Source organism: Solea solea, chromosome 8 (assembly GCF_958295425.1).
Source record: "Solea solea chromosome 8, fSolSol10.1, whole genome shotgun sequence".
Lineage (NCBI taxonomy): Eukaryota > Metazoa > Chordata > Actinopteri > Pleuronectiformes > Soleidae > Solea > Solea solea.
The window spans coordinates 20,503,414-20,528,188 of NC_081141.1; the positions used below are offsets into that span (position 1 = coordinate 20,503,414).

The 24,775-nt window shown below is 40.5% G+C and overlaps 2 protein-coding genes across 6 annotated transcripts in view; both read left to right on the plus strand.

The window, feature by feature from the left end:
* The first annotated feature begins 5,300 nt into the window (after nt 1-5,300).
* Nucleotides 5,301-12,966, plus strand: LOC131464639 (eosinophil peroxidase-like). The gene is made up of 15 exons (XM_058637243.1): nt 5,301-5,384; nt 5,787-5,853; nt 6,285-6,372; nt 6,482-6,657; nt 6,758-6,890; nt 7,535-7,664; nt 7,784-7,990; nt 8,621-8,969; nt 9,964-10,124; nt 10,226-10,484; nt 10,590-10,760; nt 10,865-11,102; nt 11,184-11,383; nt 11,468-11,494; nt 11,590-12,966. Exons 2-15 carry the CDS (start codon nt 5,787-5,789, stop codon nt 12,009-12,011), a joined length of 2,628 nt encoding a protein of 875 aa, XP_058493226.1. The 5' UTR covers nt 5,301-5,384; the 3' UTR covers nt 12,012-12,966.
* Nucleotides 12,967-14,129: 1,163 nt separating this feature from the next.
* The window catches only part of ebf2 (EBF transcription factor 2), a 33,116-nt gene continuing 22,470 nt past the window's right edge, over nt 14,130-24,775 (plus strand). Inside the window, exons 1-7 of one of the 5 annotated variants that reach the window (XM_058636952.1) lie at nt 14,130-14,211; nt 16,930-17,713; nt 19,317-19,473; nt 21,146-21,209; nt 22,676-22,731; nt 22,826-22,899; nt 24,234-24,302. In XM_058636952.1, coding sequence (XP_058492935.1) covers nt 17,580-17,713; nt 19,317-19,473; nt 21,146-21,209; nt 22,676-22,731; nt 22,826-22,899; nt 24,234-24,302 — 554 coding nt within the window. In that variant the 5' untranslated portion in view covers nt 14,130-14,211; nt 16,930-17,579. Of the gene's footprint in view, nt 14,212-16,886; nt 17,714-19,316; nt 19,474-21,145; nt 21,210-22,675; nt 22,732-22,825; nt 22,900-24,233; nt 24,303-24,775 lie in introns of those variants that run through there. The other 4 variants (XM_058636954.1, XM_058636955.1, XM_058636951.1 and 1 more) reach the window with 4 other exon arrangements.

The window sequence follows — 24,775 nt, forward strand, 5'->3', positions numbered from 1 at the left end:
GACCCTAACCTAATTCTTTTTATATTAAAAACAATCATTGAATTTAAATCATTAAACAAAACAGCAACAGAACAGAATCGTACCTCTGATCATTCATTAACACGCAAACAGAAATTCAGTGTTGTGACATGTTTGTAGCACATTATACATGTTTGTACCACCAGGGAATGTCATTACAAATAAATATCTTCTTATATTTGTTTGATTGTTTGTCCTTCAAAGGCCTTTCTAAGTGCAGAGACTACGTTTCCGTCCCTATAAAGGTAAATAACTAAACAAAAACTAAAGAAAAGAAAACGTGTTAAACCCAATTCTCTTAAGTAAAAGATTTTGTGCTGGTGTAATGCAAACATTACATGATTTCCTTTATTTTCAGTACAATGGAAATACCTCACTCTTGCACGCAGGCACTGACCTTTTCTTTACTCTCCTCTGCTGTTGAAATGACAAAGTGTCTGCAGAAATCTGTGCTCAAAAGATGACATGAATAGTCCATGCGACGACGCTCAGCAACACACCCTTCCATGTAGCTACTAGTCACAAGCACTGAGTAAATGATTTAGTTTCAGTATACATTTGTGACATAATTAGTGTCTTTTTATCGAGCCACTTCAGTAATGACACTGTTGAACGGTAAAGAAAGCAATCAAATGCGAGCTGTAACATCTCTGTAGTCAATATTATCGTATTAAACCCCAAATTAAGACATTTGCTGTGTATTGTATTATAACACATTAGTCACAACTGCGTGATATCTCAAGAAACTAATTGAATATTTTCTCCTGAACTATTCTGGGGTACAGTATTACAGAACAGTATTAGAGCCACATGTAAAAAAAACATAAAAAAAACTTTAATTCTGACTTTTTTTCTCAGAATTCATGGTGTTTTATTTTTATTTATTTACATGTGGCCCTCATACTCTTCCGTCGAGTATAAAGAGAAAAGTAAAATAAAAATATTGAGGCAAAGTTCAGAGCTGTTTGAATGACAAATGGAAACACCATATTATCTTTTATGTTCTTTCTTAAGTCATCGATCAGCACAGGGAGGAGTTTCAAGAAAAATAAAACCTCCAAGCGGAATCAAACATGTTTCCCAGCAGTAACAATTAATTTCAAAAGTAAACAATCATTAAAACACACCCAAGTGTTCTAATCCTACAGCCGGTGCTCATAGAGTCAAAAGGCTTGATTTTGTTTTACAATATAAATACTTCATCATCAGTAGCAGAATTATTTGGGTGTTAACACATTAAATATAAAAGAATGTCAAAGATGACTCCATTTAATCCAATTTGAAATAAAAATACAAAATTGTGTTTTCTTTTGGCATTACCAGTTGTGTTCTCTTTATCCGTATAATTCCACATGCCTTAATCACTCACGTTAGATTGTATCGCCTCCTTAGAACCAGAGACACCACATGCCTCAGTAAACAATGCACTAATCTCCCCATTGTGTTTGAAAAAAGGCAGTCAGCGAGTGACCAGAGGGAACAAGAAACCAGGGTGAAAAACATTTAAATACGAAGCTTAAATCATTCAGTATGACAGAAATACAACAATAAAGCACAACACAAAAGTCTAAAGTAAAAAAAAAAGAAAAAAAACTTTGAAATAAAACCGTAAAATGCAACACAGGGTGGAATAAAATAGGAAAAGGCTTCAACTTTAAAATAAACTAAAAACACAGGGTACACAAGAATAAGATGAAACAGAAATAGCAACAGCGAAGGCAGGAGTAAGTATCATTTATTTTTATTTTTATCCGTTTAAGAAAAAGCCTTAAAGATATTTAACATTTGCAACGTGTGCAAAGGTCATTAGTCTTCAAAGGTTCAAACGCTCGTCGCAGAGAGTGCGAGCGGGGAATGATAACCATGTGTCACCAACACTGACAGGCATTTTGGCAGGCGCCTCTGCACGTCACACCAGGAAGTGATAATTTGCTTTGATGACATAACTTTGCATGACTGATTGTTTGTCGGTGATGTAAAAACATGTTTTCATACAGTAGCACATGAATAAACTCAATTGGGAACATTCAGACAGAAGCAAAAGACTTTTTACGTATAGGAATATGTCGGAATATAGAAATTCACTTTGTGTCACTTTGTGAAACAGAAAAACGCCCACTGTTGTTGTTTGTGGCTCTGTGAAATTCAGACGACGTTCGGAATGTAGAAATGATTCAATGAGGGACACGAATGAGACAAATTCACTGCAACATGATGTAAATCAGAATTTCCTCTCTTTCTCTCTCTATTTCTGTGTCCTCATCTTGCAGGTTGCAGGATCCAGATCCAGTTTCCAGGCTATTATTAGTATTACTATACAAATCATCACTGTTATTAAAATGCTATAATTAAAAGTCTATGTACAGTGCCTTGAGATAATGTATGTTGTGATTTGGCGCTATACAAATAAAATTGAATTGAATTGTTTATCAGTGTTTGTAAGAGAAATACAAATGTAAACGCGTCAGTATCAAACCTCCTGATCGACACATGCATGAAGTCTGTTTGTGAGGGTCCGTGCACACGAGAACAAGTTTTGCAAAAAGTTTTTTACGTCATTTTGGCTTTTGAGTTGCACAGAACTGATGTTTTTGGGAGCACTGAAGTCCTGTTTTTGGAAAAACGTGCATACGTCTCTGGACTTCAGCCTCAGTCCAAGTACTGTTCCAATTCAAAAGTACTCAACTAAGAGCAACTAGTAAGGTTCTCACAGTATGCGTCGGGAGGTGACATGAGCATACTTGGGGAAAGCCATGTATCCCAGAATGCATTTCCCCGGAACATAATATCGGCAGAGAAAACGCAACAGAACAACATCTTGTTCTGTGTTCTGGAACGCAGCTTTAAGATCATTTGAGGCAAGAAATGAGTCATTTACAATTCAAAAATGGTGGTTTGTTGGCCGCGACGTTGTTGGAGATGAACAGCTGTGGACGCTCCGTACTCACAGCGTTATCTCCGCCTGTTGAAATGCTCTGATGTAAAAGTTTTGACCTGACTGAGAGTTGGTATATTATTAATATTTTATTTATTTTGATAGGGGAGGAAATTTTGGTGCATGCACAAGTCCCGAGTAATTCTGAGTAGTCCGACTAAAGGCCTGTACATGCTCACATTTTTCTGTTCTTGCAGAGTACGTACAGGCCTTAAGAATAGCTTGATTTTAGTCGGACTAATGTGAACCGAACTATTGTCTTAGTCTGACTAAAATCGGACTTTTAACATAGATGTAAGCACACTGAGTGTTACCTGCTGCCTCACAGCAGGAGTTTCCTCATGTTTAGGTATTTTAAGAGGAATTATGTTAATTGTGGCTCTGTTTTTTTTAAAAAGGCGAAATATTTTTATGATCTGAAGAGAAACAAGAGTGATCTATTGACCCATATTTTAGACACAACTCAAAAATCCTGAACACTTTAAACCCTTTTTCTGTAATTCTTTACTCCACTGTTACATGTTTTCTTTGCATATTTCTTCATGTGTTCTCAGTCACTATTTTCTAACTTGTAAAATGTGTACATTTGCTGCACTCTTTAAGCGCCATGACGCCTTCAGTCTGAACTGTTGAACCAAAGCAGTATAAATCCATGCTTTCATGTTAATTGTGACAAATTATGACCCTGTACCATCAGAATATCAGGACAGAAGCAATGATGGTGCATGTAAATTGCTATAATTTTCTCCTGGCTCACAAGCTAAATGTGCACACATTACAGATAATGTGGTGGTAAAGTTGTTTTTTGTACTTCATCAGTTATACTTACCATGTTCATAATTTTTTTTTTTAATGGAAATGATGAAATTTAATATTTATTCCAAGTGTTTTGTGCATGAAATGAAAGTTTATTAAGATGAAGTTTTTTATATATATATATTCAATTGAGTTAAATTAACTTACTTTTAGTTAATGCATTAATTCTATACATATAAAAGATGCTTAACTGTTTGAATCTTATTGTACACCAATAAAAAATAAAAGAAGAAACTATGAACGTTGAGACAGCATTATGGAAAATAAAGATGCTTGGATCATGTGCATTTTGACAGTGATATAGACGGGTATGTATATTTTTATATTTAAAATGAACTCTCTTTAACTGAAGGCCGGAGTTGGAGAAAGTTGTTTGCTTTTACTACTATTACAAAATGCAACCAGTGCATAAAGTGATTCTATATTTATTATTATTATTATTATTATTATTATTATTATTATTATTAATAATAATAACAATTATTATTAATAATAATAATAATAATAATAATAATAATAACACCAATAATTAGATGTGATTAGCTTATTTAAACATGATTAGTTAGATAATTAGGTACTAATTAGAATGAGGAGAAGTAGTATCATGTTTGAAAATACCATGGGAAGCCCAAGACTTTGGCAAACACAACATTTACTGGAAGGAAGACAACTTTAATCAGAGGAGCAGGCGGAAATTCTCAAGTCTGAAACAAACCTTACATGGAAAGTTATGTCATGATTTGTGTTTGTAGTCATCATTCATTTTCTCAGTACGTCCATGAAAAGAAAAGAGTGAAACTATGCGTTTTACCATCCCTTCTTTGTTGAATTTACGCTGAGAAATCTGCGTGTATGTGTCTCGCTGTCTCCTGTCATTGTGTAACCCTGTCATTTTACACTTCATCGTATAACAAATGATGAAGGAAGTTGTTGTGTTAGCTTGGAGCTCGTCCCTTTGTGTCTCCGATCATGCATCGGTTTTTCGGGGAGCTGCGGTGACGAGTGACGTACGTGACATGACTGGCGTGCTCTCAACAATAGGAAATATTATATCATCATTTCAACAATAATGAAAATAAAACAGCGCAGTGTTATTGCAACACATACGGAAACATTAAAACAAACGCAGAGTAGATTGAAAAATACTTACTAGTTCGTTTAAAATGTGTATTTAACAGGAGAGTTAATTGTGAATCAATTCTCTTTTGCAAAAAAATGGAACGAAATATATATACAAAATCATAAATACAGGGTCGTATATTGAAGATGTGTCCATATTTCACCAAGAATAATATCACATTATTGATTTCGAAAAAAGATGCTATACGTGTGTCTCATCAATTGAAATGTACAAGGCTTTTAAACTTTTTGTTTTGTATCACTGTGCAGACGAGGAACAAGGAAGAAGAAAAAATGAATTCCTTTGTGTCTGCGAGAGGGAGGGAGGGAAAAGAATCCTCACGTAACACGTAAAACAAAAGCATGCATGACTATAAAAGAGCTGATGAGAGAAAGAAAGATGAGAGAAACATCCACAGCTGTTGCTGCTGCTGCTGCTGCTGCTGCATGAGACAAAAAAACACCAGAGGACAAGCGAGAGCCACCATCTGCACAGGTTACTATTAATATTATTTTTATTTCATTCTATTTATTCACTATTATTTACTTCTTCGTTTTTTCTTAATAAATAAAAGTACCATAGTAAATCATGTATAATTGGATTTGGATTTTCCCCATTAGATTGTTTGACTATTAATTCTAATTCTCTTTAATACATGTATATTAACTTGTATGATAATTGGATACAGATTTGCACAGACAAACAAACCATAATCAATAATGATTATGTTTTATTTCCGCTCTTTTCATTTAGTCTATTTTTATATTAAGCTATATATGGGGATATATATATATAGATATGTTATATATGTACAATTGAATTAAGAGTTAATTCTTAGACCAGTGTGTATGAATGAAGTATTTGTTATTTATTTATTTGTTGTTGGTTCCTCCTCAGATGAATCGTCTCCTGTGTCTGCTGGCTGCGGGTCTTTACCTGTGCTTGCAAGGCCACGTGAATGCTGGTGAGTGTGTAAATAAATGAATACATAAATAATAAAATACGTGTAACAGCGAAGTGACATCTAATGAATGAATGAATGAATAAATGCATGCAATGAAACATTTGTAAAATAGACTCTGTTTGAGCCAATAGTCCTTTGTAAACCAATCAGTCACAGCTTCTTCTTCTTCTTCTTTATTATTATCATTATTATTAGTAGTAGTAGTAGTAGTAGTATTTTACGCTGCAGATAAAATATCCGTTTTTCCGAATTGATAATAGATCATTGGTTTGTTCCGGATATTTGTGTATCAAACGCAAATCGAAAACGTTTTTGGTTTTTTTCAAATCAAATTCTGAATCTGTGTGACATTAACGGAGGATTAACACAAATTATAGTGTTTATTAATTTCGTTTTTTGTTGTTGTTTTTTTTTAATGTGTGTATTTCCAGAGAGCCGCTTGAGCCTCAGTTTTATCCAGGACGCTGTGAGGACAGCAAGGGCCACCGTGGACGAGGCCTATGAATACTCCAGAAAAGAGTGGGTATACACTGAAACACGTCATTTAAGATGCAAACTAATCTCTATTTCACTCATAAATTGACTTGTTTTGACATTGTTTTATTATCATTATTATTATTATTTCCAGGAGCGTTGACCGCGTGAAGAGGAATGCAGCCACACCCTCGGACGTGCTGCGGCTGTTGAAGCAGCCCGCTGGTCTGACCCGCAGTGCCGTCCGTGCCGCAGACTACATGGACGTCGCTCTGTCATTCATCCACGGATCTTTGGCACGGCGGTCGAAACGCTCCATCAACGCCACAGGTGTGTGTTCAACCTTCCTTTGAGATTAACGAACTGCTGCAGTCTGTTTCTCACCGTGTCTTCCTCCCTCCCTCCCTCCCTCTCTCTCTCTCTCCCTCAGATCTGATCACAGAAGAAGACCTGGAGGTCATCGCCGGTCTGACCGGTTGCTCGCCGCGACACCGTGTCCCTTCCTGCATGACCACTCCCGATTTAGACAAGTATCGCACAGCCAGCAGCGTCTGCAACAACAGGTAAATCAACTCGAGACTTCTAATTACTTGCAGGAAGAAAGTCTCTGATTTGGCTGCAGCTAATTGATTTTTCAGCCATGGGGAAAATTCCAAACGTCCCTGCCAAAGAGTGAGCTGTTTTCTTGTGAAAACACTCTGAAAATACAGGAAACATGTATGCAGTTTAATATAATAAACATTTATGGGGGGGAAAATCAGGTAAAAGCTGTGTTTGTCTTAATAAAAAGTGTCCATTACACCAGGTTTCTTCAGCTTTACATACACGTGCTGTTGTTAAGGGTGTTTAAGACCAACTTTGCAACTTCACTTTACTCCAATCAAACTGCAGATGATCACAGAATTTGACATTAAAAGCAACAAAGCTGAGAATTTTGTATTGCACTTTATATTTCCTTGGGCAAAAGTGCTACCGCAGCAGCTGCAGAGACAGCAAACATGGGGCATGTAAATCAGACTTTATAGCAAAGCATCTTTTCTAAAAAAAAAATATATATATATATATTAGATATAAGCAAGACCAGATATAAAACATCCTAAAACAAACTGACCAGTAACCAAGGTGCAGAATGTTCTCTCTAATATCTGCACTATATATGTACAGTATATATATATAAATGTATTAATGTATTTATTTATCTTTTTAGAAAAGACACTCGGAGGGGAGCTGCCAACACACCGTTCACCCGTTGGCTCCCTGCTGAGTATCAAGATAAAATCACCCAGCCCAAAGGTTGGAGCCAGAGACGTAGAATCAACGGGAACAGACTTCCATTGGTAATCTATTCACACACACACATATATATATATATATACATAATGCAGTATTCTATATATTCAGTGTTCAGTACATTATACAAAAGACAACAGTGCTCACGTCTGCGTCAAATCCACAGGTGAGGGAGGTGTCGAACCAGATCCTGCGCGCCGCCAACAATGATGTGGAGAGCGACCCGCTCTACACTCACCTGGTGACCATCTTCGGCCAGTGGACTGACCACGACTTGACCTTCACTCCTCACTCTCCCGTCATCCGTTCGTTCAGCAACGGTATTGACTGTGAGAAGACGTGCGAACGCTCAGAGCCCTGCTTCCCCATCGAGGTCAGTAAGAGGACACACAGAGATATACACACACACACATAAGGGGACTTTAGAAATCCCCTGATGTGAAGAAATGACATCATGCATTCATTTCCTGGAGACTTAGTCTAACCTTAACCATCATTTCTTTCATCATAATCCTAACCCTGACTTTAATCTTAACCAGTCTTGTATAAAGTACCTTACCAGAAAATAACTTTGGTAGAAGTTGAAGTCACTTTTTTCTATAATATTAAGTATTAAGTAAAAGTCATAAAGTATATGACATTTACTGTACTCTAGTATTGCATTTTCTGATATAAAGCTCAGTGGTAGGGCGAGTTGTCTTTCAACTTGAAGATTGTGGGTTCAATTCCTGCCTCTACTAGTCCTGCTGTGTGTCCTCGAGCAAAGACAAGCAGCTCATCTAGATTTGAAAAGCTATATATAAACACAGACCATTACCAACTCTTCTTCTTCTTCTGATTTTATTCGGTAGTAACGAGTAACAAAGGTAGTTAGAGGACATGCGGTGGAGTAAAAGTTACAGTTGCTAAAGTAAAGTACAGATCACCTTAAAATGTAGTCATTTACATTTACATCATGAGGACTTGAACGCTGATGATCAACTGCTTCTTTCCCTCCAAACAGATTCCCAGGTCAGACAGCAAGTCAGAAAAATGCATGCCCTTCTTCCGCTCGGCAGCAGGTTGTGGTTCCGCCAACACAGGACACCTCTTTGGCAGGAGGACTGTCCGTCAGCAGATGAACTCTCTCACCGCTTTCATCGACATGGGCCAAGTGTACGGGTCGGACGAGACCAAAGCTCGCTTCCTCCGTAACCTCACCGCGGACGACGGCCTCCTAAAGGTCAACACAGAGCACAGTGACAACGGCCGCGAGCTCTTGCCCTTCGCCAACATGAGCGCCAACATGTGTGCCACGCGAGCACACATGACTGGCAACAGCAGCGTCGAGGAGGTGCCTTGCTTTCTGGCTGGTGAGTAGACGCAGCAGTCAGATTACGCAGAAAGAGTTGAAACTGGAAAATTTGCTGCTACTTGCTGCCGGTTTGGGTGGATGGAACCTTTACAACTTGTAGTATTTAGACAAAATAGTATTTTTGTGGAATCAACCTTTAAAACTTAGAGAGAGATGGTTGCACAAGCCCCTCCCCCTTCCAAACACCTGTTTCGAACTGTCCAAAATCGGTGAAAAAAAAGAGAAAGCAATATGTTTTAAAGTTGCCGTATTTCAGGAACGGTTGATGATACAGATTACATTTTTGGTTTGTGAGCGTCAGGAGGATTTTTAGGAGCTCCAGAGATGGGTTTTAACATGGGAGTCAATGGGAGGTTTGACCAGAACTCTGAACTTTTAGGAAACAACACACAGGGTTAGACAACAGCCATACCATCGTTGTTATGTAAAATTGTCTGTGTAGGTTGGAGTTTGTTTAGAGATTATTTTCATGGACCTCAGCTCAGTATACCACTCTAGCAGCGCAATACACACTCATTATACAATCTGAAAATTTCCCCCAAAAAAATACAAAACTTAAACTGTGAATCTTTAAAAACCGTAATATGTATCAAAACTTTGATTCAGGTAAAAAAAAGTCCCAAGTCTTGTGACCCGTTTAAAATTTCAACCACATGTCTACGTTAAAGTATGACGAGACTGTAAGGCTCCAAAGTGGGCTGGGTTCTGATCATTTTTTCGACCGTTTCCCATTCATGTGTATGTGGAAATTCTTTGCAGTTTCTTGCGATTTTTGTCGCCATTGTCACTTGAAGCGCTTAGAAAAGTCATAGCAAGCCATTCCTGATCAAATCGCACGTTTTGATATAGAATGTGTGTTGTTTTTTCTCAAAACTGCGGGAGGAGTTTCAACTCTTGGGAGTTCTCATTGGGTTGTGTTGCTAAGCAGGGCAGGCACTCTAATGGCCTTTAACTTGGATGATTAAAAACCTGCCTCCTGCCTTGTCTCCCAGGCGATGAACGCTCCAACGAAAACATCGCTCTGACCACTCTACACACACTGATGCTGCGTGAACACAACCGTCTGGCAAATGCCCTGTCCACTCTCAACCCTCATTGGAATGGAGAGACCATCTACCAGGAGGCCCGAAAGATCATGGGCGCATTCTTCCAGGTAAGAGATGAGCTTTTTGCTGTGTGATGTTCATTAATCCAACAGCAGTGATAGAGAGGGAGTAGATGTTCCACTAACTCAACACCTTCTCTGTTCGTCAGGTTATTACCTTCAGAGACTACCTGTTCCACATCGTTGGTCCAGACTTCATTGCAAGGCAGCTGTCCACCTATCCTGGTTATGATGAGAACGTGGACCCCAGCATCGCCAATGTGTTTGCCACCGCTGCGTATCGCTTTGCTCACCTGATGGTTCAACCCTTCATGTTCCGTCTCGACGAGAATTACGAGGAGCACAGAGATTTCCCAAGTCCGCTGCTGCACAGGGCCTTTTTTGCGCCATGGAGGATCGTCTTTGAAGGTTTGTGCCCTGATCCAAACCTTTTTTAGTCTTTACCTTTACCCGCAGAGAGAGAATAAATAAAAACAAAGTGGTGTAAACTAAATTCTCTGTTGTGCTCTTCAGGTGGTCTGGATCCAATCCTGAGGGGGCTGGTGGGTCGCAAGGCCAAACTGAACACACAGGAGCACATGATGGCTGATGAGCTGCGGGACAGACTGTTTAAATTCTCCTCTGAGTTGGCTTTGGATTTGGGGGCTCTCAACATGCAGAGAGGCAGAGACCATGGACTTGCTGGTATTTACTGACGTTCTATACCTTACCCTATACCTTAAGTTCATGCTGAGGCACATCTGGAAGGAAACATGACGGATGTTCTCTCTCTGTGTGACTCTCTGTAGGCTACAACAAGTGGCGGGGGTTCTGTGGACTCTCGAAGCCAAAGAATCGCGCTGAGCTGGCCGAGGTTATGAACAACACCGTTCTGGCCGATAAACTTATGGATCTCTATGGCACGGTTGAAAACATTGACGTATGGCTGGGAGGAGTGGCTGAGCCGTTTGTCAATGGAGGAAGAGTGGGACCCCTGTTTGCCTGCCTGATTGCCACTCAGTTCCAGAGGATTCGTCAGGGAGACCGGTATGTACATTTACCGTCAATTTCAAAACGACTCCTTCTTCTTCAGCTGCGTCTTTATGTTTATCTGATGTTAAATTTCAGTATGTGGTGGGAGAACGATGGAGTATTCACCGATGCTCAGAGGAGATCCCTGAGGGACACGTCCTTTGCCCGTATCATCTGCGACAACACTGGCATCACTGATGTGCCTATGAGACCATTCCAGTACCGGCCTCGTGGGACCGGTTACAACCAGTGCAAGGACATCCCTGCCTTTGACCTCAGTCCATGGAAGGAAAACAGTGAGTTAATGTCCTCATATCCTTTCTGTCACATTCAACTTGTTTTTGAAACATGACTAAATTTCCCTCTTTCTTTTCATGTAGGATCCTCATCAGGATCAGGAGAATCAGGTAAATCCATCAATCACTTCAATTAACAAAATAATATAAAGGTTACATTAAAACAGTTGTTCTCATATCTTTTTGTTTTTCTTGTCCTCACACAGAAACCAAAATACCACCTGTTGTAGCAGCTCCAATGCACAAAGAGGTCAAAGTTGCTTTCTCCGTACGACTCGGCAACAACTTTCCCGAAGCCGGTAAACCCATCCCGTTCCGTGAGGAGATCTACAATGGACAGAATAGCTATAACATAGAGACCGGCATTTTTACCTGCCAGGAACCAGGTGTTTATGAGTTTCAGTTCCACTGCATGATCTACCAGAACGCTGGCAACGTGGATCTCATGCACAACGGCAAACTGGTCCTGCACTCGTTCACCACGCGGCAGTCTGGCTACATCACAGCCAGCGGCAATGTGTACATTAAGCTAAAGCAGGGAGACGAGGTCTACCTGCTCGCCAACTATGGTGGCAACGGCCTGACCAGCGACAGCTTCTTCTCAGGACATCTGTTGTTCACTGAGTAAGAGGCCCCTGAGACAACCGCATCACCGTGACACCCTCAAAGCAGGGGAGGTTGAAGTTCAGTCGACCTTCAACCCATATTTTATGTGTGCTAACGGGAACTGCACTGGCACTGAAGCAGTTTCTGACAAAATAAAGTAGACATACTTTTCATTGAACCTTGCCGACAGAAAACTATGGAAGAGTATTAGGGCCACATGTATATAGGAATTTTGAAAGAAAGAAAAAAGTCTGAATTTTGAAAATAAAACAAGTCAGAATTCTGAGAAATCTGAGAAATCTGGCTAAATTCTGACTTAAATCTCGAAATTATGTTGTTTTTTAGTTTTTGGCCCTAATACTCTTTTGTAGAAAAGAATAGGACTGTAAACAGTGTGGTATTATCAGACGATGGATTAAAAGCTTTGTGTTGAATGACACAACGTTCATGTTGCACTGATGCCTGCACTGTAAATGTGTAAAACAATGTGAAAAATAAGGTTAAATCAAGAGTTAGTATGTACTGTTATGTTCTGCTAAAAATGATATTAATGATTTTCTTTTGAATTTGAATCATGTTACTGTATTTTAAAAGACAGAACTCTTTGCCTTACCGCTTGACTGGAAAATGAATGTATCTGATTTAAATAAGCTAAAATTGCAAGCATTGTGATTTATTTCTAGTTCAATTCAATCATTTGGAGAACATTTGTTAGTTTCTTCGAATGAAAGTGTACGATTTTGTTGATTTTTACATCAATAAAGGCTTGTTTTGAAAAAAGGCTAATACTGTATATATTCTGGAAACTGTCTATAATGTACATTCTATTTTAACTTCTTTGTAGTCATATTGTTAATATATTTCTTGGTAATGCATGTTTATTATTTTTTTATCTTCATCTTTACTGTCTTTGCTGCTGTGACAATGTAAATGTCCCCACTGCGGGACTAATAAAAAACTGTCTTATCTTATCTTAATATACAGTATATCCAGCTGATGGTGTTCCTCAGCAGACCAACAGATGGCACTAACATACAATTTAAGAGAGAGTAAAAGGGTTAGAAAAGCCCCACATGTTATGAATTGGTATTTATTTCAGATATTGCACTGTACACTGGCTCTTCTGTTATCATGGAAACAGAATGGAATATTTGCTTTATTTCGACTTTATTCTAGTACAGTTTATTTTCCACAAACCTGAGAGAAAGTCAGCTCAACAGAAAAGTGCAGATATGCAATAGTACACTGTACATTTCTTCCTTTCTTTAACTGTCAGCTTAATCAATAATTGTAATATTAATAATGTTGAATTTAATTATTTATTGCTGTTTCCATATTTCAGGGAGACCATTACCACATTCTTGCACATCACCTCATCCATCACTTATTCCTTCCCCTGTTTCCCTGTTCCCCTGTCCTGTGTCTTGGACTCTTTTTTCCTGTATGTGCCACTCTCAACTGCCCCACATGGATAAATAAAGTACATTTCTACATCTGAGATTATCATAAATGAGATCTCAATCTCAATTTGTCTTTTACCTGGTTAAATAAAAACAAATTGTATATCAGTTACATACGCAATTGTATAAATGTTCAGTCTATCACTGATTGGGATGATGTTTAGAGCAGATGCTAAAGGTAAAAAAAATATATGTATATGTCAAATCAGCAGAAACCCTCAAATCAGCAGAAAATCAAACATGTCTTGTGCACTTTATAAAACTGTAACAGTAATATTCAAAGAATATGTTTCGCCCTGGATATTAAAGTTATTTTTCTTTAAATGTATTTAATGTCAGGTCAAAGGTAAGTTGTTTCATTTAAGATAGTGTCGTTAATTAACAAGTTGCAACGTGCATTTTCTGCCACTAGGGGTCTCTCGATCAAAACAATACCAAAAAGAGCTAGTTTGTTGACGTTGTAAAAGCAGTGTGGGATCATGGGAATTGTTGTCTTGTTGTCTCACAGACTCTTTGAGGCGAGAGTTTATGAGACAGAAGACACAGCAGACATCTATAGTATAGTCATACAAAAACAAAATAACAACACTGGCTGACAGTCCTTCTAAATCTGACCTTCCTTTGACCTGGAAGGTAAAGCAGACGCAGGTGAGGTGAATGACGTCATTAAAAGGCGTTCAAAACGAAACCGTCCATTAGCTTGAATGTAGAAATACGAATTAACCATGGATTTAAAGAGTGCTGGAAACTCTTTTGACTCATGTAAGTAGATTGCTCAACAAAGTACACAACTGCTTTGTAGAAATGTACGTTTTATCTCTAAAAACACATACACACTGTACAACTCATCCGTTTAAAAGTCTGTTTGTTTGTGGATCGCATCACGTCACCTCCGCATCCGTACAGTTGTATAGTTAGAGTTCTGCCTTCGAGGCTGTTTTAAATGAAGGGGTTTTATCACTTGGACACAATTTGTGTATTAGTCAATGGATAACTGCACAATTAAAGTTTATAACTCGTGTTAAATGACGTCAAATTGTCACAAGGAGTCCTGTTAACGATAACAAATTGTTTCAGATATTTGGGAGTATCATAATTTTTACAGTGTTGAGTCGAAACTCCCCTGTGAATCTGCAACAAGTGGAAAAAAAACTAAAAAGAAGAGCAATTTATTATGACTAACAATTGGAAAAGTGGTGTTCCACATCAGCTCTGATGCTTCCTGCACCCAGAGAGGAGAGGAGAGGAGAGGAGGAGGAGGGAACCAGCTGCTGCGTCTCCACCAGCACCCCCTTGCACACACACACAAACACACCCGCCACGCCCCTTTTGACCTCCGTGGACACAGTGCCATCCACAGAGAGTGGCCTCGGTGTCCCAGGGGAGCAGGGGAATGCAGAGGAGGACGAGCGGCACACGATACTCCATTGTTTGGTTAAGCAGTCACTGATTCCCCCACACCTCCACCTCCTCCTCCGCCTGCTCCCAAAACACACGGGCTGCTGCTGCTGACCGTCTCAACGGGTTAAATTGATTAAAAAGACGTTTGGGGTTTGACTAATGCCACCATTTTCGCCCCGGTGAGTCTCAGCTCCACCAAATGAGACAAAACCACACACAGACACTTTTATTTGTGGACGTCCTGCAGGTTGTGATGTTCACGGTCCATCCTCGTCCACCTGTGGAGACGCACGGAGTGGACGCATGAAATAAGTGATTTTTCAGACAGATTTTAGGATTTTATTTTATTTTTTATAAAATGAGCTGAAATGAATTGAAATAAATCAACGTATTGACTTAAAACGACAACTGGGTTGACTCATATTCATATATGACTGTATTTGGGGGCACTGTTACACAATTTTAAATCAAAAATAAAAATATGAAATTAGCGGAATATAAATTAATCAAAACGGGGGTCTATTCTGCACCTTGGTGCTGCACAAATTAATTTGTCAACAAAATAATTCTGACCAATCCTGTGCTAAATGTAATGATCATGTCCTGGACAGTTAATGAAAGAATAATAAAAATAAAACCTCCACCACTGCTGCTCACTTTTCCACGTCAGCAGAACATTTAATCCTCATCCTAATCCTTTGCTTTTTGATTTATGCTGCTCACAGACAAACACGCGAACATCCCCAGCAGAGATAATAAGTCCATTCACGACTGGAGGAATGTTTTTTTTTTTTTTTTTTTATTAAAGTGTGTCATCATCATAGTTTGATTTCTCATGGTTAAATGGAGCTGTCAATCATGTTGGTGGAAGTGTGTGCGGGATGGCGACAGGGCGGAGTCTGGGCAGCAGGATTCCCCGAGACTGCTCTCATAATTGGGGGAACATCTGACTTTGTCCCGCGCTGGCAGATGGTGGGTTGGGGCGGGATCCAAAGGGGGAGATTTACATTCATTGTCCAGGCGCACAAACTCCACACAGAGACAATAGTCTCGGTGAGGGGCGAGGAACCAGGGCTGAAAAAAAAACTTTCCTTTTCACAACCAAACGAACGGAAATTAATTTTGGTTCAGCAAAACATAGAAGGCCTGTTCTTCAGAAACACGTTCAGTTTGAGGGCTGTTGTTGCTGAAACAAGGACTCAAAAATGTTTAAATAACTGATAATAAGAGATGCATATGTTCATATTACTGAGGAAAAAATATAACATTTTCAGCTTTGTTTTTCCAAGAGGTTTCTCCAAAATCAGAGACTTTGTCAGGCACAAAAGTGTTACTTTTACGCGCATTAAATCACAGACCAAACCAAAGACCACATCCATTGAAGACGCATCTTATTTTTCTTCTTCTTCTTTGTTTCTTTTTAAATTAAAGAGCGTTATTGATAGGCCTCATTTTATTCCAGGACCAGTGTGGGTTTGCAAAGACCCACGATGTGTTGCATTGATTAAGAACTCATTTGGGCCATGCAGTGTCAGGCTGCGCTCCAAACGCCAATCAGAGCTCAGCGCCGGCCGCTGCAGGCGGAGATTGATGGAGCAACCAGACGGCCATTGTTGCCTCTGACACTGATGCGATGCCTCCTGAGTGGAATCACTGCGTTCAAAGGAGCAGACGGTGAAGCCGCTGAATGTGCGCCGTGTCCACAGCGCACTCGTGTTTCATTTCGACTCGTATGAACCGAATCAAATAGGATTTGCTGTTGAGACACTTCAGAGCAGATGATTGCAGAACAACTAAACAAATAAACATGTCAGTACGTCTCGAGTGTATGCGTGTATTAATAATAAATATAGTATAGTATAATATAGTGTATATATTAATGTAAGCATTCAATATTAGGAATAACATTTGATTCCAAAATGGTCCTCCACACTCACAAAGATTAACTTTATTATTTTTACATCACAATAATGATAATAATATTGATAATGCTTCTATAATTTCCTGATCAACAACGTTTTTCTGTACATTATTTCCTGCCTCTGTTCAAAGTTAATGTGTGAAAAGTTTCCTCTACAGTCACTGGTTGGATGCTGATTCTGGCACAAGTCCAAACAACGGATGCACTTTACACCAATGAGAGCATCCATTTCAACAATCGGTTCTCCATATGGCACAAAGGCCCCTCCTCCAAGCTCCATCCCGGCAGAGGGTCTCATTCATGCTTCAGGACTGCGGTTCACTGCAAGCCTCATCCTGGCCCTTGGATCAACTGTTCTGATCCGGTCTGGTCTCCTGTCAAAGGGAGACTTTTTTTGCCTCCACACGCTGACATTTAAAGAATATAGTGAGTCGGACTCGCTGCGGACTGTCTGTGGAGTTCAGTGCAGTGAGCAGGTGATCATTTTGCGCTCGAGCTGACGCTGGAGATTTGCGCCTGGACAATGCTTGCAATCAGTGGGGGAGTGTATTTATTATCATTGTTTGAGCCTTAAAAGAAACTGTGTGGATTTTTTTTAACTGAGACGCCCTTTGAAACATCACACAGCACCGGTCATTTATTCAGTAAAGCTGCGCGCATTTTGTTTCCCTGTGGCGCTTTGGAGGAGCGCAGAGCCTCGGTGTGTGGACCTTCTGTTGTTTGCCAAAGTGCTTAAGCTCCAACTCAGTTTTTTTCAGCCCAACTAAGTTCCAAAAAAAAGTGCATCTCACCACCGGGCAGTGCTTAAATGTTCGGGATCCAGGAGCATCTGATACGAGAAGTGAGCGGATTAAAAGAGAGAAGTCTTGGAGAGGAGATGGATCCAGTCCGGTCGTGGGTGCGTAACGTCGGGGTTGTGGACGCGAACGTCGCGGCGCAAAGGTACAGTAGAGCTCTTGTCAGGTATTTAAATCAGACTTGTCAGCGACGCGACAAAAACAAATGACACCATCTACAGTACCATTATTGCAATGATATTTGTATTATACGAACATTTAACAATTTAAGAAGTCGACTACTTGTTGCAAAAATACACGGCTCCCGTTTCCAGGTCAGTGACCCGAAACTTCTTCAAATTAGATAAAAAAAGTAATCCATCTCATTGTTGTTATTATTATTATTATTATTATTATTATTATTATTATTATTATCATTATTGTTATTATATATTGATAAGAATAAAGGATTGCTTTGCTCATGTGGACAAAACCACAGACAGGCCTGTGTTTCCAAGCGTAAAATTAATTATCAGAACTGGTTAACTTTGACCTTAAAAATCAACATCTCAAATCAACCACATCAGCAGTGGATTTCCTGACGTGCAAAAAAGGTCAACTTACATTTTTATATTGCACATTTAAATATGAGATACATTCTCAACAATAATCATAATTATTATAATAAACACTTTGTGACAACATGTAAATATATTTGACTTTTAGTTGATGAAGTTCAGGTAAAAAACTTTTATTTTCCCTTATATTAACTTATATAAAATCATACTTTTCACATTTGTAAATGTTGACATTAACATACACATATACTGTATATTAGTGACTGTGTTTTAAGTCACAGTCCAAAAAGTCATTAATACTCTTCTGCACAGTAGGCAACAAGTTAAATACATATGTGAATACAGAGATACAAATGGACACTGGTGTTATTCATTCTGTATTTGCATTATTTAAACTCTTCTATTGAAAGGCAAAACAAAAAAGCTATTCATAAAAATATCACAAGCTATTTTTATTTCCTTAGGCTTTCATGGAAAGCTGCCACAACAAAATCCATTATCTGTTGCTAAATACATACAATATTAAAAACTGATGGAAAATGGGGAAAAAACTGGGTTAAAAACAGTTTATTTTACTCAAATATACCTAAATATTTGTACAGTCTGTATTAAAATTCAGTCAGTCTATTGTGTATTTTTCACCCAAGACGCTCTAGATTCAAATGAGCTGATTCAATCATCCTACTCAAATAAACCTTTTTTTTGCACTAGTTTTGTATAATTTTTGTATAAGTTGTAAAAAAAACAAAAAAATATTGGCCTAACAGTGATAAATCTCACTCTTATTGATATTTGTTGTTCACTATAGTATGGACTAATTGAAGCCTTTAGGGATTTTTTTTTTCATTTATTGGAAATATAAACATTTTTAGTATTTCAACAACTGCCTTACACGAGCCAGTAAAACAAACATGCATGACATGCACATTAATTTCATACAAAGAGTAAAATGTCTGATTTTAAATATTTGTTTTCCCTGTTTAATTTACTTTGAGGAATATGAATCACAGGCCATCAGATTATAAGATGGCAGTGCAGTTTGAGTTGAGCTTTATGCTTATACACTGTAAATCAGATCATTAACACAACACAAATGTTTTTTTAATCTCCCATCAGTGTGTGTGTGTGTGAGAGAGAGAGAGAGAGAGAGAGAGTGTGTGTGACAAGTGTCTCTGTTGTTTGTGTCCACAGTGGAGTCGCTCTGTCAAGAGCTCATTTTGAGAAGCAGCCTCCCTCCAATCTCCGCAAGTCCAACTTCTTCCACTTTGTCCTGGCCCTCTACGACAGACACGGTCAACCTGTAGAGGTGGAGAGGACTTCGTTTGTAGACTTTGTCGAGCATGACAAGGTGTGTGACATTTTTTTCTTTTCCCGTGACATTTTATCAGCAATATTTTAACTAAATGGTGAATAATTATAGGCACATATTAGTATCAGACTCCACGTTTCGGCTACACCAAGGTGCCCAACTCATTCTCCCCAGTAAGGCTGAGCATCAAACAGCTGACGGCTACATGTTTACACAGGCTCTACCCTCAATGAGCTGATGATGTGAGATTGAAAAAGAATATCTAATGACTAATTAGCAGCTTGCCTCATTAGGAGGACATCACTCCTTTTTTTTTTTTTTAAATGCAAATGATGCTTGCTTCTGTTAAGTTATACAGTGAACTAATCATCAAAGTCTCTTTTCCTTCATGCCCCCTCCTGCACTCTAAACACTACTCACTGCTGCTGGGGTGTGGGGGGGGGACTGGATTCCTCAGGTCGGACAAGACTAAAATAAGGAAGGGTAAAGTGTGGAGACAGAGTTAGAAAGAGACTGCAGAGCGGGGACCGCCTGGAGTCTGGAGCCTTATGCCCAGTGTTGATAGATGTTTTTGCCTTGTGCTGAGGGAAGAAAGACCCTCCTAAAGTGGCGATGTCTCCTCCCTGCAGTGAGAAAGACAGGAGTGCAGCACCCTGTCAGCAGGAGTTCAAATATAGTTGCACTATGAATTTCCTGGGATGTTTAGGGAGCAGGGCGCGAGTGCCAGCATGAGCGCTGAATGCCGGGCCCTGAAAGCTGTCAGTGAGCTCTACTTTGTGCCACACAGACCAGTGCGGGGTAATATGACGGCAGTGGAGAGGTTCATTTTCTGCATGGTTACCCTGGCATCTGTTTTTGCTCCGTAATTATGGAGAGGCAGAGTGATGGTATAGCAAAAATGAATGTCCCTCTGTGTGTATTTACAAAACTTATGAAGCCAGGCATCCATTTATCTCCAAGTTTTGAGCTCTGTTACTTCCCAGCGTATCTTCATGCATCTTAATTTCCGCACTTCTCCCCTTTCCCTCGCAACTGTCTCTTCTCCCCTGCTTTCTCCAACTCCACCAACATTCTCCTCCTCCTCGCCGCTGCTGCTCTCTCGCTCCCATTTCTGTGATGCCAGCCTCCTGGGTTATTGGACCAGAGAGCATTCCTTTGAGACCACTTAGAAAGACCAGCAGAGGTAGAAGAGTAGAAAGAAAGAGGAGACAGAATGGGGGAGAGAAGAAGGAACGGAGTGGAGACCCTATAGGGGAAGGAGGGATTGCAGAGAGGAAGTTTTTCTGTCAAGCTCGATTGCTGCTCAGTCGCACATACACCACTTTTCCACCCACTGGAACACACTTAGCACAACACATGCGCGCAGCACACATAACCTCGCCTCTACTACCTCACTGCAAGGAGGACCAATGAGTTTGATCTCGTGGTTTTAGGAGTTTGTATCAGACATGATGGTTCAACCTCTACAAAGAATAACCGACTCAAGGTTAAGCACGCAGCTTATGAACACAACGCAGGGTCCCACATGGACTTTGAGCCTTCAGCCTTCTGATCTCGACGCTACTCCCAGGGAAGAGAATGAGCTGCAGGATTAGGAGGCACTCAATGTGCTTAAAACTGCACGAGGATGCCCAGTTGTACTTATCTGTGCCCCAGATGTACTTAACTGCATGGTCTATGTTTGTCTCTTGTCTTTCCGTTTTTTTCTAAGGAGCAGACAGGAGAAAAGACCAACAACGGCACCCACTACAAGCTGCAGCTGCTCTACAGCAACGGTGAGTGGAGTCACTTCTTCGGTTGCCCCCCTGAGGTGTCAAAGTTGATTGTGTTGATTAAGGATGCTACAACAGGAGTTGAAAAAGTTTGGTGTGCCAACACGACACACACACACACACACACTCACACTCACACATCCACACAAGTAATCTTCCTTCACGTCCACCTCGCCTCTCTTCTCTAAGCTCATAAATTACCTTTTTTGTCCTCACCGCCTAATAACTAGGTTTGTTTATTTCAATGCTCAGCCTCTTCTGGGCTCATGTACGGGGAAATGAGGTACACGTTGCCGTCCCACACCACTCAACTTCTCAGCAGCACAACTCGTCCAACCCCCCACGGTGCTTCGACATCAGATTGGGGGGATACGCGGAGAAATTTGGTTCCCATGAGCCACTTCTTCCCCTACTCTGCCATCACAGTGGCACCCATGGGAGGGAAGATAAAAGACACGTTGCAGAGCATCCCCCTCATACACCCTGCATCCATACACATACATGCACATACACTTTCTCTACATCCCCTCCTCTCATCCCCCCACCCCCCCAAGCGATATCAAAGACCTCTCAATCGAGACTTTGATGCGAGAAAAACGCATTTTAAACGCGATACTCTGTGGAAAATTCCTCGGTTAATGTGCTCTTCTCTCAGGAAGCAATTCACTACATGTCGTTTTCCACCACGGCGTGATTTACCGAGGAAGTTTCAAAGCACCCGGAAGGTTCAGGTGCTTCTAGAAACCTCCCAACTCATCACACAGGAGTGGGAGCGCAACTGAAACAAATCCCATAACAACGTGGTAATGTGCAGTTTTACCTGTTGGTGTTTATCTACTAGCGGCGAAAATAAACTTGGGAAATAAATCAAACATTGACAGAGAAATAGCCACAGAAATATACGGCCAGACCAGTCGTGGGAATCTGGTTGTAAATTCTGGCCTCAGAAGCAAAACATAAGTAATAATCATCAGCATCAAATAACTCTCAATCCCCTCAGAAACCATCCGAGAGTAAATATGAACTGCATGCCAATCCTTATTCCTCAATGTTTGCTGGAAACAGTTCAATGTTTTTTTTGTGTGTGTGTGTGTGTGTTTTCCCGGGAGCTTGTGCAAAATTTAAGAAAAAATCATATAAATCTTTCCATTTTTATTTGGAAATCATCAGTGCAATGAATTGTTGTTTTTATCAGATGATGGGATGACATTTCTCCGTGTTTACACTTGACTATGAATAAAGTGACTCGGTATTATTAAGTCATATGAATCTTTTCTCAACAATAAAATGTATATTTACACTTTTATCTCTTTAGTTACTGTTGAACGAATGCAGTGAGGGCAAGAGATCGCACATTAAGTCTCTCTGGAATATTTATATAGCATTAAAAAAAACAAAAAAACTTTCTCATGCCTAAAATAAATAATTTGAGCTGTCAGCGACCAATATCTGTGTTTTCTTTACGACAGGGGTTCGCACAGAGCAAGATCTTTACGCTCGACTCATCGACTCTGTCACTAAACAGGTAAGCAAGTCTTCTTAAAGTGGATTACACCTTCACCTTCACATAAAGATACTGTAAACACACAAGTAACTTTCTCCTTTGCTTCTCCTCGCAGCCTATAGCATACGAGGGACAGAACAAGAATCCAGAAATGTGCAGAGTCCTGCTCACACACGAGGTTATGTGCAGGTGAGTGTCACACGTTCAGGAGAAACACACAAGGAAACTTTAGCGCACAGGGATGAAATCCAAACATCCATTAGTCTCCTTCACTCTGCGCTGTCTCAGTCAGCTTGAAATGTGTTTTTTTGGGGGGGGGAATGACACTTGGGGCTCTATATGATTCTGAAAAGTGGACTGTGGTTGAACTGTAAGTTGAGGCAGTCAGTCATCTTTGTTGTTACAGTTAGTTGCCCCCCGCCACTTTTCTGCTGTAACGCAGCGTGTTCCCGGTCGGCTCCTGTTTCTCCCTGCAGCTCTGTTCTCTTTGGCCTGGAGCGTTTCAGACGGGCCTCAGCTGACACTTCAGGGGGAATAATCCGCCGTATCCTCGTCTAAACTGCGGCCCTTCTGTTTAATTGAGGCAGCATTTTTGAACTGTGACAACAAGTGTGTGGCTGCACACGGTGTCAGGAAGTTCCTTTTAAAAGCAGAGCAGTTTTAAGGACTATAATCAAGGCTTTGGGAACCACATGGTTTCTGTTAGTGATTGGTAAAGAAAACGGGTGAATATGGGGTTACGGAGAGAGAGGAGAGAGTGGTGTGGAAGTGGAGCAGTGACCCAGGGATTGGAGGGCAGCAGGGGGAAGACAGGGGGCTGGGACAAGGCGAAATGGGCTTAGGACGGAGTGGGCTTTGCCATTGTGTAGCCAGCAGATGCCCGAATGTGACTCACAGCTGGCTAATAACAGAGCTGAGGAGGCAGAGGGCAAGCGTCACAGCTGGGGAGTGAGGCCGTCTGACAGGGGGGCGGAGGGGGGCAGTGCAGGGCCAAGCTGGGACACGAGAGGGGTGAGGCGAGGTGTAGGGGTGGCAGATGGTTAGGGGTGGGGGCACTTTTGTTATGCAGTGAAGGGGACTTTGTGGGGGGGGGGGGGGGGCTGGGTGGCCAGCAGGCTTCACGGACAGGACTGCTGACGAATGGTAGGATGTTGTGGGATGGTGTATGTGTGCGCGTGTGTGTGTGTGTGTGCACTTGCTTGCTATGAGGCAGCGTGGGGGTTGAGTTTGATTTTGAAATCAATGTGACAGATTGCCTGGCTGGCTTTTCACTTTTGAATGGTCTCTCACTGTTTGTAGGGTGTGTTGTTGTACCTTTTCTTCCTCTTTTATTCCTTTGTCTAACCTTCCCCTCCCCTCTCATGCCTCCTTTGTGTGCCCCTGGATCTTGGCCGACTGCAAGGCACAGTAGTCTGGGCCCGAGGATGTGGCCAGGCCCAGACAAATGATGGCTCCTCTTGTTTGATTTGTTTGTTACTGACTTTTTTTTCCTCCTTTCTGTCTCTTGTTTTCTGCCCACTCAGCCGCTGTTGCGAGAAAAAGAGCTGTGGCAACCGAAATGAGACGCCCTCTGACCCAGTCATCATTGACAGGTAAAGAAATCAAAGCATGATCCACACAGTGTTCACCACCTGAAACGCCATGTCCATACTAAGTGTCCTTTCTTTGCTTCTATGTACCATAAACAAGTTCAGTCTTCTGTGAAGCCTTGATGGTCACGCTTTGAGCAGCACCAATTCACCTTAGTGTCACCTGCAAACAGGCCCCTATTGGATGATACCACCTGTCAATCACAGTGGTGTCCACTCATATGTGCAACACCTTCTTCTAAATGGGAAGACAATTTACAAAATGGACATCATGTGCTAATGAAGTTGACCAGAAACCAGTGATTGAGACCATTAACTTCTCAGGAAATTTTTTTTACTGATGTTATAAATTTCACTTTCCCATAGACCTTGATTCAAATTGAGTTGAGATGCCACCTGGCGGCTAACTGCTACTTCCTGTGCTTCACTTTTCAAACAAGCCGAGTACAACATTTTTAATATACAGCCTATAATAT

Coding starts and splice junctions, on each gene's coding strand:
- LOC131464639 (XM_058637243.1), top strand. CDS start 5,787: ATGAATCGTCTCCTGTGTCTGCTGGCTGCGGGTCTTTACCTGTGCTTG. Junction 5,854..6,284: donor GCAAGGCCACGTGAATGCTG/GTGAGTGTGTAA, acceptor GTGTATTTCCAG/AGAGCCGCTTGAGCCTCAGT. Junction 10,485..10,589: donor ATGGAGGATCGTCTTTGAAG/GTTTGTGCCCTG, acceptor TGTGCTCTTCAG/GTGGTCTGGATCCAATCCTG.